The following is a 12,611-nucleotide window of genomic DNA, read 5'->3' as shown; positions in this document are numbered from 1 at the left end:
CGGGTCTTGTACAAGAGCAACAAGTGCTCTTAACCTCTGAACCTTCTCTCCAGCCCACTTCTCTCTCTTTTGAGACAGATTCTCGCTACACAGCCCCAGCTGGTCTGGAAACTGCTCTGTAGAACAGACTGGCCTTGAACTCACAGAGATCCACCTGCCTTCACATCCTGAGTGCTCAGATTGAAGACATGGGCTGCCATGCTGGACACCCTGGCCCAGTATTGTTATTTTCTATTTTGATGCCACGCCTTATTGACTTGCCCAGGCTGGCTCTGAGCTCTGCAGCCCAGTTGTCTTAAAGTTGCTGTCATCTTGCCTCAGCCTAGCAACTGTGTAAGATTATAGGGCTGCACCATCAGGCTTGCCTGTGGTTTTCTTATTCTGCCACTCATTTTATATTAATTAATTTGCATTTTTTTCTGTAAAAATTGGGGAGGATTTTTAGGTCCTTTAAAAAATGCTAGGATAAAGAGCTGATTCTTTTCAAAATTTCAGATAATTTAACTTTATGAATTTCTAGCTATTGGAATAAATGAAGTAATTATATTAGCAAATTCTTTTTTTAAGATTTTATCATTTTTGGACTAGTGGATTCTCTTATTGATTGATGGTCGAAAAGTCAAGTAGTCATTTACTCTTTTTGTTAGTCAGATTGTCCCAAAGGTATCTACTGAGCCCCCTTTCCAGTATCTGTCCTCACTAGGCAACTCAGTGAGGGAGGAGGAGACACAAGATGACCAAGCTTATCTTCCTTCCTCACTACCATGGCTTGAAGCCAGCCTTTGCTTCGGTAGGAGCCCCTGCCTCTTCTTAATGGGGAGTACGCCTTCTTCTTACTGTGATTGCCATTGATAACCTTTTTCATGTGTCTGATGTTTGGAATAACATTGCCTCTAAGGTCACTCAATGCTTTGTGCAGGTTGATCTTTTAAAAATTAATTTATTACTATCAAGAGTTATGTTCATTGGTTTTATTTTTTCACTTTTATATTATATATTAACTTCTACCAATTTTATGCCAGATATTAAAATTTTCACTTCAAAAGTCACAACACTGGGCAATACACACACACACACTCAGACACACAGTTGAAATTAGAAATAATAACATTTTAATAGTGATAACTCACCGTGCCCATCACATGAAACCATGACCTGAAAGTAATAATTATTATTATTTTGGTTTTTTTGAGACAAGGTTTCTCTGTGTAGCTTTGGCTGTCCTGGACTTACTTTGTAAACCAGGTTGGCCTTGAACTCACAGAAATCCGCCTGCCTTTGCCTCCCCAAGTGCTGGGATCACAGGCATGTGCCTGGAGTATTTTTTTTTTTTTTTTTTTGCTTTTTGCTTTTTTGAGATCATGTCTTGCTATGCAGCCCAAGCCACCTCAAAGTTGTTATCCTCCTGCACCACCTCTTGTATGTTGACCACACACACACACACACACACACACTTGTACCTTACTTGGAAGCTGTTTGAATCCAGGTGGATGACATGGGTAAGAAGGAAGGCTAGGGAACTAGTCAAATCCCATCAGATAAAGGTAACAGAATATTAATCAAGAGCTGCAGCACCTCCTGCTGCTGCCCTCTCCTGACAGATAAAGCTTAAGTTCTTCAAGGCCCCTAGCCTTATCTCAGCTTTCCACATCTTTCATGTAACCATCTCATGGCCAGAGAACTCTGCTATCTGGCTGAGTCCCGGGAACCCCCCAGCTTGCCTCCCCATGTTTCTAGTTTGCTAGTGTTAGGTAGAGGGTGGACCACACGACTGATGAAGACAGGGCTTGAGGGTGATGCTACAGGAATTAGCAAGGAGTTGGTCTACAATCCATTGAATGCTCAGGGTGGAGGAAAAGCAGAGCTATGTCACCAGAGACTCTTGACAGAGTGGCTGAGTGCTGAAGGCAAGGGAGGAGATAAGGGTGACACAGAGTCTAAAAGTTCTCCAGCCCAACATGAGGCTATTAGAATGTTCTTTCCAACACAATCTTGGACTGATGCAACAAATAAAGGTTACTTTCATCTGAGTCTTTCTCTTAACTAATTATATGCTACACACTAGATCAATTAGAGAGAAAGAATGTTGAGTTTTCTGAGCAGACAAAATAGGATACTGATTTGTCTATAGAAAGAAAAGCTTGAGCTTCAAGGGGCCTCAGTCTTCTGCTCAAGCCACCCACATTGTCCTCCTTCTTCTTCTCTCTTCCTTCTTCTCCTGCCACAACAGAAATGATCGGGCCACCAGCTGTCAGCAGCTGCCACCCTTCCTGTTCTGTCTTTGCCCTCCCTGCACTTTTCCAACATTTGCCTCCACTGTCTCACTGCTTCCTCAGCTCTCTTCCCTCACCTCCCTCTAGTCCCGCCCCCAAACAGGCCTGACTTGGGAAAGGAAAAGTGAGTGAATGGTTTGGAGGCTGAGGGCAGGAACTCTGAGATCTGGAGAGACAGGAGTGGCCTTCAGCAGTAATTCTCTCCTTCCCGAAGAGCAAAAGAGGAAGAGCAATGGCCTTGATGAGGTTGCTGTGAAGCCCAGCGACAGGCCGTGGTTCTGCAGAACCAGACTGCTCAGTGCTGATGCCACACGTCGCCCGCCGTCTTGGTCTGTATGCCTAAACTGGCCTCAGCAAGGAAGTTCAGTCAGAGGGCAAGTGCCAGAGCAGATAACCGCGGCAGACATGCCAGGCCTCTGAGGACTCGGGCTCCCTCTGCAGCTCCCACCTAGCCTCTCTTAGAGAAGATGTCTGGCAAAAGAGAACCAGAGACCTTGCTCCTGGGAACCACAGGGGTGTCCCGCAGGTGCTAACTAGGTTTTTAGATGCCTCACCAATGTTCAGGTGGCAACACAGAAGTCTAGGCTCTCCTTGAATCCCTTCTCCTGTCCTCTAAAAGGGGGTAGATGGAGTTAGGGACACTAGGTGATATCTTCAAGTCTGTGGAGAAAATCTATCTGCCTCACAGATCTATCCTGCAACGGGAAAGCCCTTTCGGTGGGCAGTTTAGACTGTAAACAGGCTTGGACTGTGGACAAAGGACATCACTTTGAACCTGTTAGCTAGCCTAAGAATCACCTCTTCCTATGAAAAACGAATGTGACTGTAGAACAGGAAACACAGGAAGTGCTCAATAGACACATTGTTGTAGCTGTTATCCCAGAGGCAAGAAAAATCATCCGAGACTGACTGGAGCTGTTGGGTCTCACTCAGGCTCTCACACAGACTGTCTTCTCATTCCCAAGCTTCAGCCTCTCTTGGGGCTGATTTGGGTTAGGCATGCTGTCCTGTGTTTTCTTCATAATTCCAGATCCTTAAGCGACAGGCTGTGGGGACTGGGAAAATAACTTCGCTGGTAAAATCCTGCTGTGGAGGCAGGAAGGCCCGAGTTTGGGTCCCTAGACCTGGATTTTAAAATGTCAGGTCTGCTGGCACACTTGTTATCCTAGCTCTGGGGAAATAAACAGGCAGAAGGAATTCTGGGGCTCCATGGCCAACCTGCCTAACCTAATTTCTGAGTTCCATGTCTTGGTGAAGTACCTTGTCTCAAAAAACAAGGTGGACATTGCCCGAGGAACAACACCTAATGTTGTCCTCGGTCTCCGCGTACACACTCATCCTCCAACCCCAAACACACACACACACACACACACACACACACACACACAAACGGGATGCTACCGTTGCCTGGAAGCCCTGTGTGCCCCTTCATCCCAACCCCATTCCCTGGAAATCACTTACCTGCATTTTCTTTATTCCTGCCATTGATTTTTATTATATACATACGTGTTTTCAACATAACTTTGTGTGTCTAGCCTTCCTATAAATAGATCCATGAAACATTAGCCTCTTTTATTTCTGTTTAATGTATTTTTAATTAAAATATAATTGTATAATTTACTCATTTCCTTTTTCCCTCTAACCCCTCCCATTTCCCTCCTGTCTTTGCTTAAATCTATGGTCTCTCTTTTTTATTATTACTATTTTATATATATATACACTATTACATAAATACAACTTGCTGAGCCTGTTTTTGTTGTTTGTGTGTAAATTATTTCAGCGCTCACTACTTTGCGTGGGATACCCAGCTAAGGGGCTTTTCCCTAGGAGAGGTTGATTCTCGCTCTTTGAGAAGTCATTAGTCACCTGTTGGACACCATGTGAGATTCTCCCTCTTCTGCATTCAGAATGTTTATTGGTATGCCCACTGTATGGTCTGGTTTAGACAGTCATTTCTAGGAGACGTTAACTTCTTTGAAGAAGCTTAAACTTTACTTATATGTGTGCTCGCATGCTCCACTGCAGACACACGGTGGTCAGAGGTGACTCACGGGAATTGGTTCTTTCTATCATGTGGGTCCTAGGGACAGAATTTAAGAGTCAGTCTTGAGGCAAATGCCTTTACCCACTGAGCCCTCTTGAAGTGGCTTGTACATTCATTTCTTCAGTTTGTCTTTATTGCATAAATTATTTTTTTTAACTGGGGCTGGAGTGCTGGCTCAGTGGTTAAGAGCATTGGCTGCTCTTCCAGAGGTTGCAGGTTTGATTCCCAGCAACCACATGATGCTCACAAATGTTCTTACCTGCAGTTCCAGGGAGTCCAATGCTTCCTGGCTCCCTCAGGCACTAAGTATTCAGGCAGGTACACAGACATACATGCAGGCATAGCACCAATATACATGAAAAAATAAGAAAATATTTTAAAGAGAAAAAAATATTATTTTTGCTATTTATCCATAGTGATACAAGTGGAGTTCACTAGTTTTCACTGTTAAATAGTATCCATTTATGTGAATGTGGCACAATTCATTCATTATTCATTCTCTTTTTGATCTACAGATGGGCCATTTCCAGGACTGGTTCTTTGTTTTTCCTGTTAGATACAGGAAAGCAAGCTGGTGCTCAATGGTTCAGCACTCACATGGCATGCACAAGGACCTGAAGGAGAGGAACAGTAGGACATCTCTGACGTTCTTACATGCGACCTTGGAGTATCACTTAGAAATGTCTTACAGACCTATGCTGTACATCATCAAAATTACTGGCTAATACCAAACTCTTTCCAAAGTGATTGTACTCAGCAGCGTATATGAATTAAAGTTTTCCCAAAGGCTACAGCTGGGAATTTGTCATGTTAATCTGGTGATTCAGTCCTCTCTGTAGCTGCTGTCATAGACTTGGCCTGAGCACTCATCCTGGCTTATGCTGTGGAACCATGCTGTCGACAAGCCGGCAGCTGAGATTTGGTATCATCACTTTCCATTCTTGCACAGTCCTTCCTGGCAAGCAGTGAGAGCTATAAAGCCATCGTGGCAGGCTTGGAAGGTTGGATTGTGACACTACACATGCTACCCACCCCATGGGGCAAAAGGTCCAGCCTGGAAAAGCAGATTCTCGTTTTCATCGTGTCAGACTTAATACAGTAAGAAGAAGAAAGACGAGTGGCTGTAAAAAGAAAAAGCAGAAGTGTAACCCTTGCCCCCATCTCTTTCTCTGGGGAAATAAGAAGTTGCCAGACCAGGTGCCGAGCAGGGTTGGTGGGGAGGAAAGTCAGCAGGCCAACAGGAGCATTTTACAATAATTCAGTCGGAACAAAAGCCTGTTATCATCCCACTGGCCAGACTCTCCTGATGATGACGTCATGTATGTTTTCCCTCGTGTTTCTTTCCACTAAGAGCTGTGGGAGGGGTGGGGCGGGGAACTAGGTCTCCTTCAGGAAGAAAGCCGAGCAGCCTGATTAGGGAAAGCCAACAGCTACAGGAAGCATGCTCTTGCGCGTTTCTCATGATGTCCTACTCTCCCACAGAAGGACTAGCTCTGAAGCCTCAGCTCTTGAACATCCTGAGGAATGGGAAATCCAGATATAGTGCATGAATGGGAACAGTCAAGAAACCTGGAAGAGAATAGAATTTCAGTTTGAACCAAGAACCCCGGGGGTTGGGGGTGGGGAGAAATCCATCTTTGCTCTCCATCTCTTTCCCTCCTTCCTCTGTCTGTTCCTCCTTCCCCGTCTCTCTTCAGCCAGGCCTCGGAGGTGAGATGATAGGAGAGATGACATTTGAAATGACCTCTACTTTGTGCCCCAGGCCCCATGCATTCTTTAGAGCAGGGTTGATGTCCTTTGATAATGTGATGGATAAGGGAAGGATCTTTCACAAAGGTGATGAGGGCATGCCAGGTGGCAGGAGAAGGGGTGGTGTCCAGGCACAACGGGGAGAAAGAGCACCCTCTCTCTTTTTTTTTAAATTTTTTTAGTTTTTTATCCTTGACCCTAGACTGCCTTCTGCTCTTCAGCTCACTGATAAATGGGAAGCTTGCTGAGCAGGCAGAGGAATTGGGGGGAGGAGGCCCTTGAGGAGGGCAGCAGAGCTGTCTGAGCAGGGGTCAGCAGCTGCAGGGGTGGGACCTCACTCTTGTTTATTTTGTGGGTGTTTGGGATGACTCCACATCTGGCATATCACATTGGGTCTGACGGGAGAACCAAGACAAGGAGGAGAGTTAGGAGGCATGTGCCTGATGCCATGTGCCATGAAAACGCCCGGCTGGCTCTCGGCCGATATTTAGGTAAAGCCTGTTTTATTTGAAAACATTAAGCTTTAAGCAAGGTGACTAACTCCTGACTCCATGCAGCATAGGATGGAGTCACCTGTCTCCACCCCTAAGTGACCTTGACCTTGCACAAAGAATTACCCATCACATTTTAAAAGTCCATTGCCAGTGACCTTGGTGCCTGTGTGCATGAGGAAGGGGCACCAAGAACTGTCCATTTCACACCTTAGTTCTCTAAGCAGAAAAGGCTAATCCATGGCTTTATGCAAACAAGCAGAAAGTCCCTAAGCCTCATCCAGATGTAACTGATTATTCAGCTTTTCCTCATACCTGAGAAGTCGCAGGTGACTCTGGCCATCTGCTGAAAACAGGGACTACTAAGGTTTGGCACAAACAGGAAGTAGTGCCCAGCCAGAGGCTTGTTCCAACCTGGCAACAAACCTGATCATAAAAGAGAGCTGCCGGAGAGAGATTTGCATGCCCAATAAGGTTTCCTTACTGAAGTTTACACAACGCACAGTAATCAGCCAGGCTGGCCGACTCCCTGGATCACATGACCTCTTAGAAACATGAAACTTGACGATGCGCTCCAGCGAGTTTTACTTCCCCTGTACAGGGGTGTTTGCCAGCAGCCGGCGGTTGCTCTCAGAAGTCAGTTCCAGTGACTTGAGCTCTTGAGCCCAGAGCCTTACCATGCTGCTCCCTAGAAAGGCCAGGAGCTGCTGACATCTCCCTGGGCAGCAACTCACATCTGCTCTCAAGAAAAATGGACAAGCTGAATAAGATAACTGTCCCTGCCAGCCAGAAGCTGAGGTAAGGTCTTCCCTTCAGATCCTTAGCCTTCTTCCTTCCCCAATAGTGCTCCGTCAGTGCTCAGAGGCACCAATAGCCTGGAATACTTAACTAGTTTCAAGGAAGTGATTGGTACTGGCAATAGGGAAGTACACCAGGTTTTTTAAGAAATGTGTAGGAGGAGTGAGGGGAACTGCTCTGGCTGGGTTTTGCCAGTGAAAGGACAAAGGGCGAAGCTCTGGAAAGGCAAGAAGATAGAAAATTTGATGGCCCACCTACCATCGGTACCAAAGCTACCGACGGCCAGCTTTCTGAGTAACACACGCTGCTGAAGAAGGGCTTGTCCAAACGCAGTCTTCACCCAGTGCATGAAGAGTGTTTGTGGTCACTGTTGGTTATCGTCTCTTGTTTATTTTGTGGGTGTTCATCATAAGTTTATTGGAGGGGGGAACTAGTGCTCTCTTGACAGCACAACAATTATCTATTTTTAAAAGTGCTTAAGGGCCAGTAAGATGTTTCACTGGATAAAGGGTAAGCCTGAAGGATCTGATCTAAGTTCCATGCCCACAACCCAGATAAAAGGGAAAAGAGAGAAGCAGCTCCGCAAAGCTGTCCTTTGACTCCATACTCACTGTGTGGCACATGCGTGCCCTGACACATTATGTGCACACACACACTAACAATTTAAAAACAGTTTTATCAAATTAAAAAATTTATATACTAAGAAAGAATAAGCCAGCAGTGGACCAAGGCATAAGTCAAGAGATGACTTCCCAGGTTTTCAATTTGAAGATCTTTTTGTCTCATTGTAGCAGTGCTAGCTAATGGCTTTCAGAGACTAGAACTTTTAAATGTTTAGGGGTATGTTATATTCCATGGGCAGATTGGAACTTTGGACTTTCATGAGGTCACACTTAGGGTCTGGAGAACTAGAGGTCTTGAGACAAAATAGAAGAGAAAAGAGCATGGAGTTGGCAGAGGAGTAGCCACTCAAGTTGGCACGTGTGTCTTCTGACTCTGAGGGGCTTGGTCAGAGGCAGACTGAGGTATACTAAGGGGTGCAGAGCAGCCGGAAGCATCTGCTGGTCAGCCGTTTCTAGAGCATGCCCACGAGAGCCACAGAGCTTAACATCACAGTCAGAAGGTCCCACGGGCACCGCAGGTCTTCTGCCCTGCATCTCATGGGAGGAGAGGAAACAGTGGAAGCAAACAGGGGCCACAGAGTGGAGAAGAGAATTGGAGTAGCAGAGACATTTTCATTGACAATGATGCTCCAAGAATTAAGCTTTTGAGAAGCAGCTTGGATAAAACAGATGGAGAACTGGGGGAAAGAGTTACATGCTGAAGAAGAAATACAGAGGCTGCTGTGAGTTGAGTCTCAAATGTGGCCTGGTGAGAAGAGTTCTGCCCAGCTGAGGCTGTGGAGGAGACATATAGAGTGAAAGGACCCTGGGAAGTTGGTCCTGTCTGGTGAGGCCAGCAGTTGTGCTTTTAGAGAGAGAGCAGGGTGGACTGCATAGGGGAGCTGGGAGCATAGGCTCTGGGTGCTGGGAACTTAAGCATCTAGAGTTAAAGGCACAGCAGTGAGAAGGGAAAAGGAGGGAGAGGTCAGATGATATGGTAGAGTACAGACAAGGTTCAGTGTCAGGGCTGGTCTGAACAGAGGTCCCAAAGGTCCCTAACCTAAACCTGCCCAAGGCCTCAAAACTTGTTTCAGGGAACCCGGATGGATAATAAAGAGAGCAATAGCATTTTAATCTCTTTATGAGCCCTCCCACTGGGACGAAGTCCAGTCTAATCATAAAGTGGGTGATGGGCATTATGTAATCATATTATAGGCTAGAAAGCCAAAATTATATTGCAGATAATCACATGCTCTGCTCATCTGCTGAGAGCAAAGCAGCATTTCCCTCACTTGGTTACTAAGTTATTTGCACAGAATCAGCCTGTTTTCATGAAATGTGCACAGTCAACATGAAACTTTGCAAAGAAATGAGACTGTAAACAAAACAACTCAAAACACCACCTAAAATATTTTCTGTAAATACATGAGATGGCAAGAAGTTGGCAGGTGAAATACTTGCTCCTCCACTTTGTGCCCTCTCCCAACTGGTCAATAGCAATTCAGACGGTTGCCTAGAGGGTTACTTGGTTCCAGATAGCAACATAAATCAGGAGTGATGTTTAGACTCTTTCAAACTTATCAAAGCTTATAGAATAATTGGAGCAAAGTAATTTGACCAAAGCAAACAGCAATGACCCAACAAAACCATACAGTGAGTGTTCCCAATGGTGGGGGCAGGGGAGGGGAGGAGGAAGGGTTGGCGGGATGACCCTTATCCAGGGGCTATATGTCCAGGTCTGGAAAGAGACCTAGAGCAGAAGGGATGACGAGGAAGAGAAGAGAGCAGAATGAACCAGAAGAAATGAGCATGGGCAGGAGGGGCATGAGGGCAAGGGGGATCCTCAGATCCTCAGTGTGAAGGATGAACGTCTCACTGAGAGTTTTTTCACGTACCAGAACTGAGGCAGGTGTGGTGGCCAGGAGCGTGTGAACATGCATGGACGGGGCCATCTCTTTGTTAACAGAGGTTTCCAGGCTTTCATTACCCTGTGCTTGGGTTTTAGCCATGATTTCCCTCTCAGATGGGACCTGGGTTCTCCATCCTTCAATAGCAAATCCCTAGGACCACACAAGCACCACATTCCCAGATAAGCATCTGTGGATGTGCAATTCCGATTTGACGGTCATTCTTGTTAGTCACTGTAACTAACTTGAAAATGAAATTTTACATTTTAGACAACCCCCCAAGACTGATTATTTGTGTTCATATATTTTCCTCTGTAACACACATGAACTCATACCCATTTGTTTGTATAACTGTTTGTAGAAGTGGAGGGAGATGGTTAAACCATGCTTCCCCAATCTTATTGGCTAGATGATACAGTATTTTTTTGGTCAGACAAACCAAGGTTTTTGTGACATTCAGCAAGTTTACTTAATTTCCCCCACCCCAGTTTCTTCACCTGTAAGACAAAGATTATAACAATAGTACCAATGCCATAGGGCTATTGGGGGAATTAAATAAATTGTTCCTTGAAGCTAACATCACGATCCTGGCACACCATAATTCCTGGGTGTAAAAAAAAAAATGAACAGTTATTAATGTAGCTATCATGATCACTGTTATTGAGTCTATAGTTTATAATTGACTTTCTGGACATACTGGCTGCTGGCATGTTTCCTGTTAGTTTCATTTCTTCTTTCTATTTTGGCCATTTTCGGTATTGAGTCTGGCATCTGCAGCATCTAGCTTTGTATGGATTGTAGACATGACACCCATGTCTAAGTGACCAGTGAGGCTGGTCAGGACAGAAGGCGCTGTCATGGCTGTCCAAGCCTTGCTGGCTGGAGTCATGCCTTGGGATTTTCTTTGACAGACTCTAGGACACTGCTCTGTCTCTCTTCAAATCCTGAAAACCTCCATTGGAGTTTCCGGTTAGACACTAAATTCTTTAGATAGAGACCAAACCAGCTCTCTTTCACACTTCCACCCTACCGTCCTCCTCTCAGGACCTCCCTGTTTCTGACAGTGGTGTCATGATCAGCCCTAATTGTGACTCATCCTCTCTGCACCTCACTCGTACCTACTCACTTGCCACACCCTCTGGTCTTCCTTTATTTCATTTCTACCTGTGTTCCCTTCTTCCACACCATCCATGGTAGGTCCTCCCCTTCCTGTGTTTCCTGTGGCCTCTGATCTACCTTCCTCCACAGGTGGTTTGGTCTAAACAACCCTCGCCACCCCACCCCCGAGCTCACTCTCCTCAGCCCTGAGCTCTGTGACTCTGTTAGCATGGGAGGCCATTTCCGACACGTGCCTTACACGTTTCCTGAGCTACTGGGTTCTTCCTTGACCCTCAAGAAATACTTCTAATGTATTCAGAAGAATGATGGTGTGAACTGCAAAAGTCTGGTTCCAACTGCCAGTTACCAGTCTTGGGTCCCAATGAAGTGAGGTGTTATGTCTGGAGAATGAAAAGGCTGAGGAGATGCAGGGCTGATCACACACACTTGTTATCTATCCTTTAATATCTTCTTAATTACATATGCAAATCTCCAGCAGTGTTGATGAGATGCAGATTTGCAGTCTTCCTCCCTCAGCCAGCGAGGCTTCCCTGAGGCTATCTTCCTCAGGAGCACCAATCAGGCTATAGGAGTAGATTTTGAGAGTGTAACCATTTTTTGTTTGTTTGTTTGTTTGTTTTAAAGACTTTTACCTGACACTATTATAAATCAATGCCATGTTTCCTCCTATAAAACAGCTCTTTGTCTTTGGTCTTATCAAGGTCCCAGGAAGCAGTTTATCTGATTTTATGTGAAGGATCCAGGCCTACCGTGTATTAGGTGGGGTATTCAAGGCTGGGGTGATCCTAAATCCTGCCTCTGAACTCAGGAAGCTTCATAGCTCCTGACCTCTGTGGACAGCCTCAGTGGATTCTTTAAGCCTGTTCACTAAGACTCTGGTTCTCCTGGCGTGTCACAGGTGCCCCAGTGCCTCTCTCAGACAGACATCTGTGACTCTGGGCTAATGATTATACCTCAGTGACTCCTCCTTATTTTTGTGTATTTCCCCCTTTTCATTCTGAAAAGATACATACAACATAAAACTTGCTGTCTGATCCATTTTTAAGTGAACAGTTCAGGAGCATTGGGTGTGTTCATAACATTGAGCAACTGCCATCGCCACCCATGCCCAGGATTCTTTGTTTTGCAAAACTGGAGGTCTGTCTTCATTAAAAAGTAGGTTCCCACACCCTCCTGCCTGGAAACCACCGTCTATTTTATGTCTCTCCTAGGAACCTCAAGTCCCTGGAATCACGCTGTGCTTGTCTTTCTGTGTCTGGCTTACTTCGCTTAGTTTAACGGTCAAGGGTCACCTGTGCTGCAGCAGGCCATCGTATTTTAATTATCTCGTTTGTGGGGAGGTGGCACTTTGTTCCTTTAGGGGCAGCCTTACTTCTCTCTGGTGGCTGTGTTGGATATAGATACTTAAAGCCTCAGGAATGGACTTACTTCTCTCATTCCACAGCCTTGTTGGACTTCCTAGGTCCCCAGGGACTTAGGATCCTAGGGACCACATACGCAGTTTGTGTGTGTGTGTGTGTGTGTGTGTGTGTGTAGGAAAATGGCATCTATCACTCCAGAAATGTAGCCTGAGTGTAACTGAAGTTCTAACCCTGCTGTCAAGGGTCCCTCCAAGAGGGTGGGGTTAC

The 12,611-nt window shown here is 45.5% G+C and overlaps 1 protein-coding gene across 1 annotated transcript in view; it reads left to right on the top strand.

Moving 5' to 3' along the window:
* The first annotated feature begins 7,121 nt into the window (after positions 1-7,121).
* Positions 7,122-12,611, top strand: part of Blnk (B cell linker) — a 68,404-nt gene continuing 62,914 nt past the window's right edge. Inside the window, exon 1 of the mRNA XM_021633042.2 lies at positions 7,122-7,355. Coding sequence (XP_021488717.1) covers positions 7,309-7,355 — 47 coding nt within the window. The 5' untranslated portion in view covers positions 7,122-7,308. The remainder of the gene's footprint in view (positions 7,356-12,611) is intronic.

Source organism: Meriones unguiculatus, chromosome 1 (genome assembly GCF_030254825.1).
Source record: "Meriones unguiculatus strain TT.TT164.6M chromosome 1, Bangor_MerUng_6.1, whole genome shotgun sequence".
NCBI lineage: Eukaryota > Metazoa > Chordata > Mammalia > Rodentia > Muridae > Meriones > Meriones unguiculatus.
Note: the sequence above shows the minus strand (reverse complement) of the source record. Positions and strands in the feature narration are given on the sequence as shown.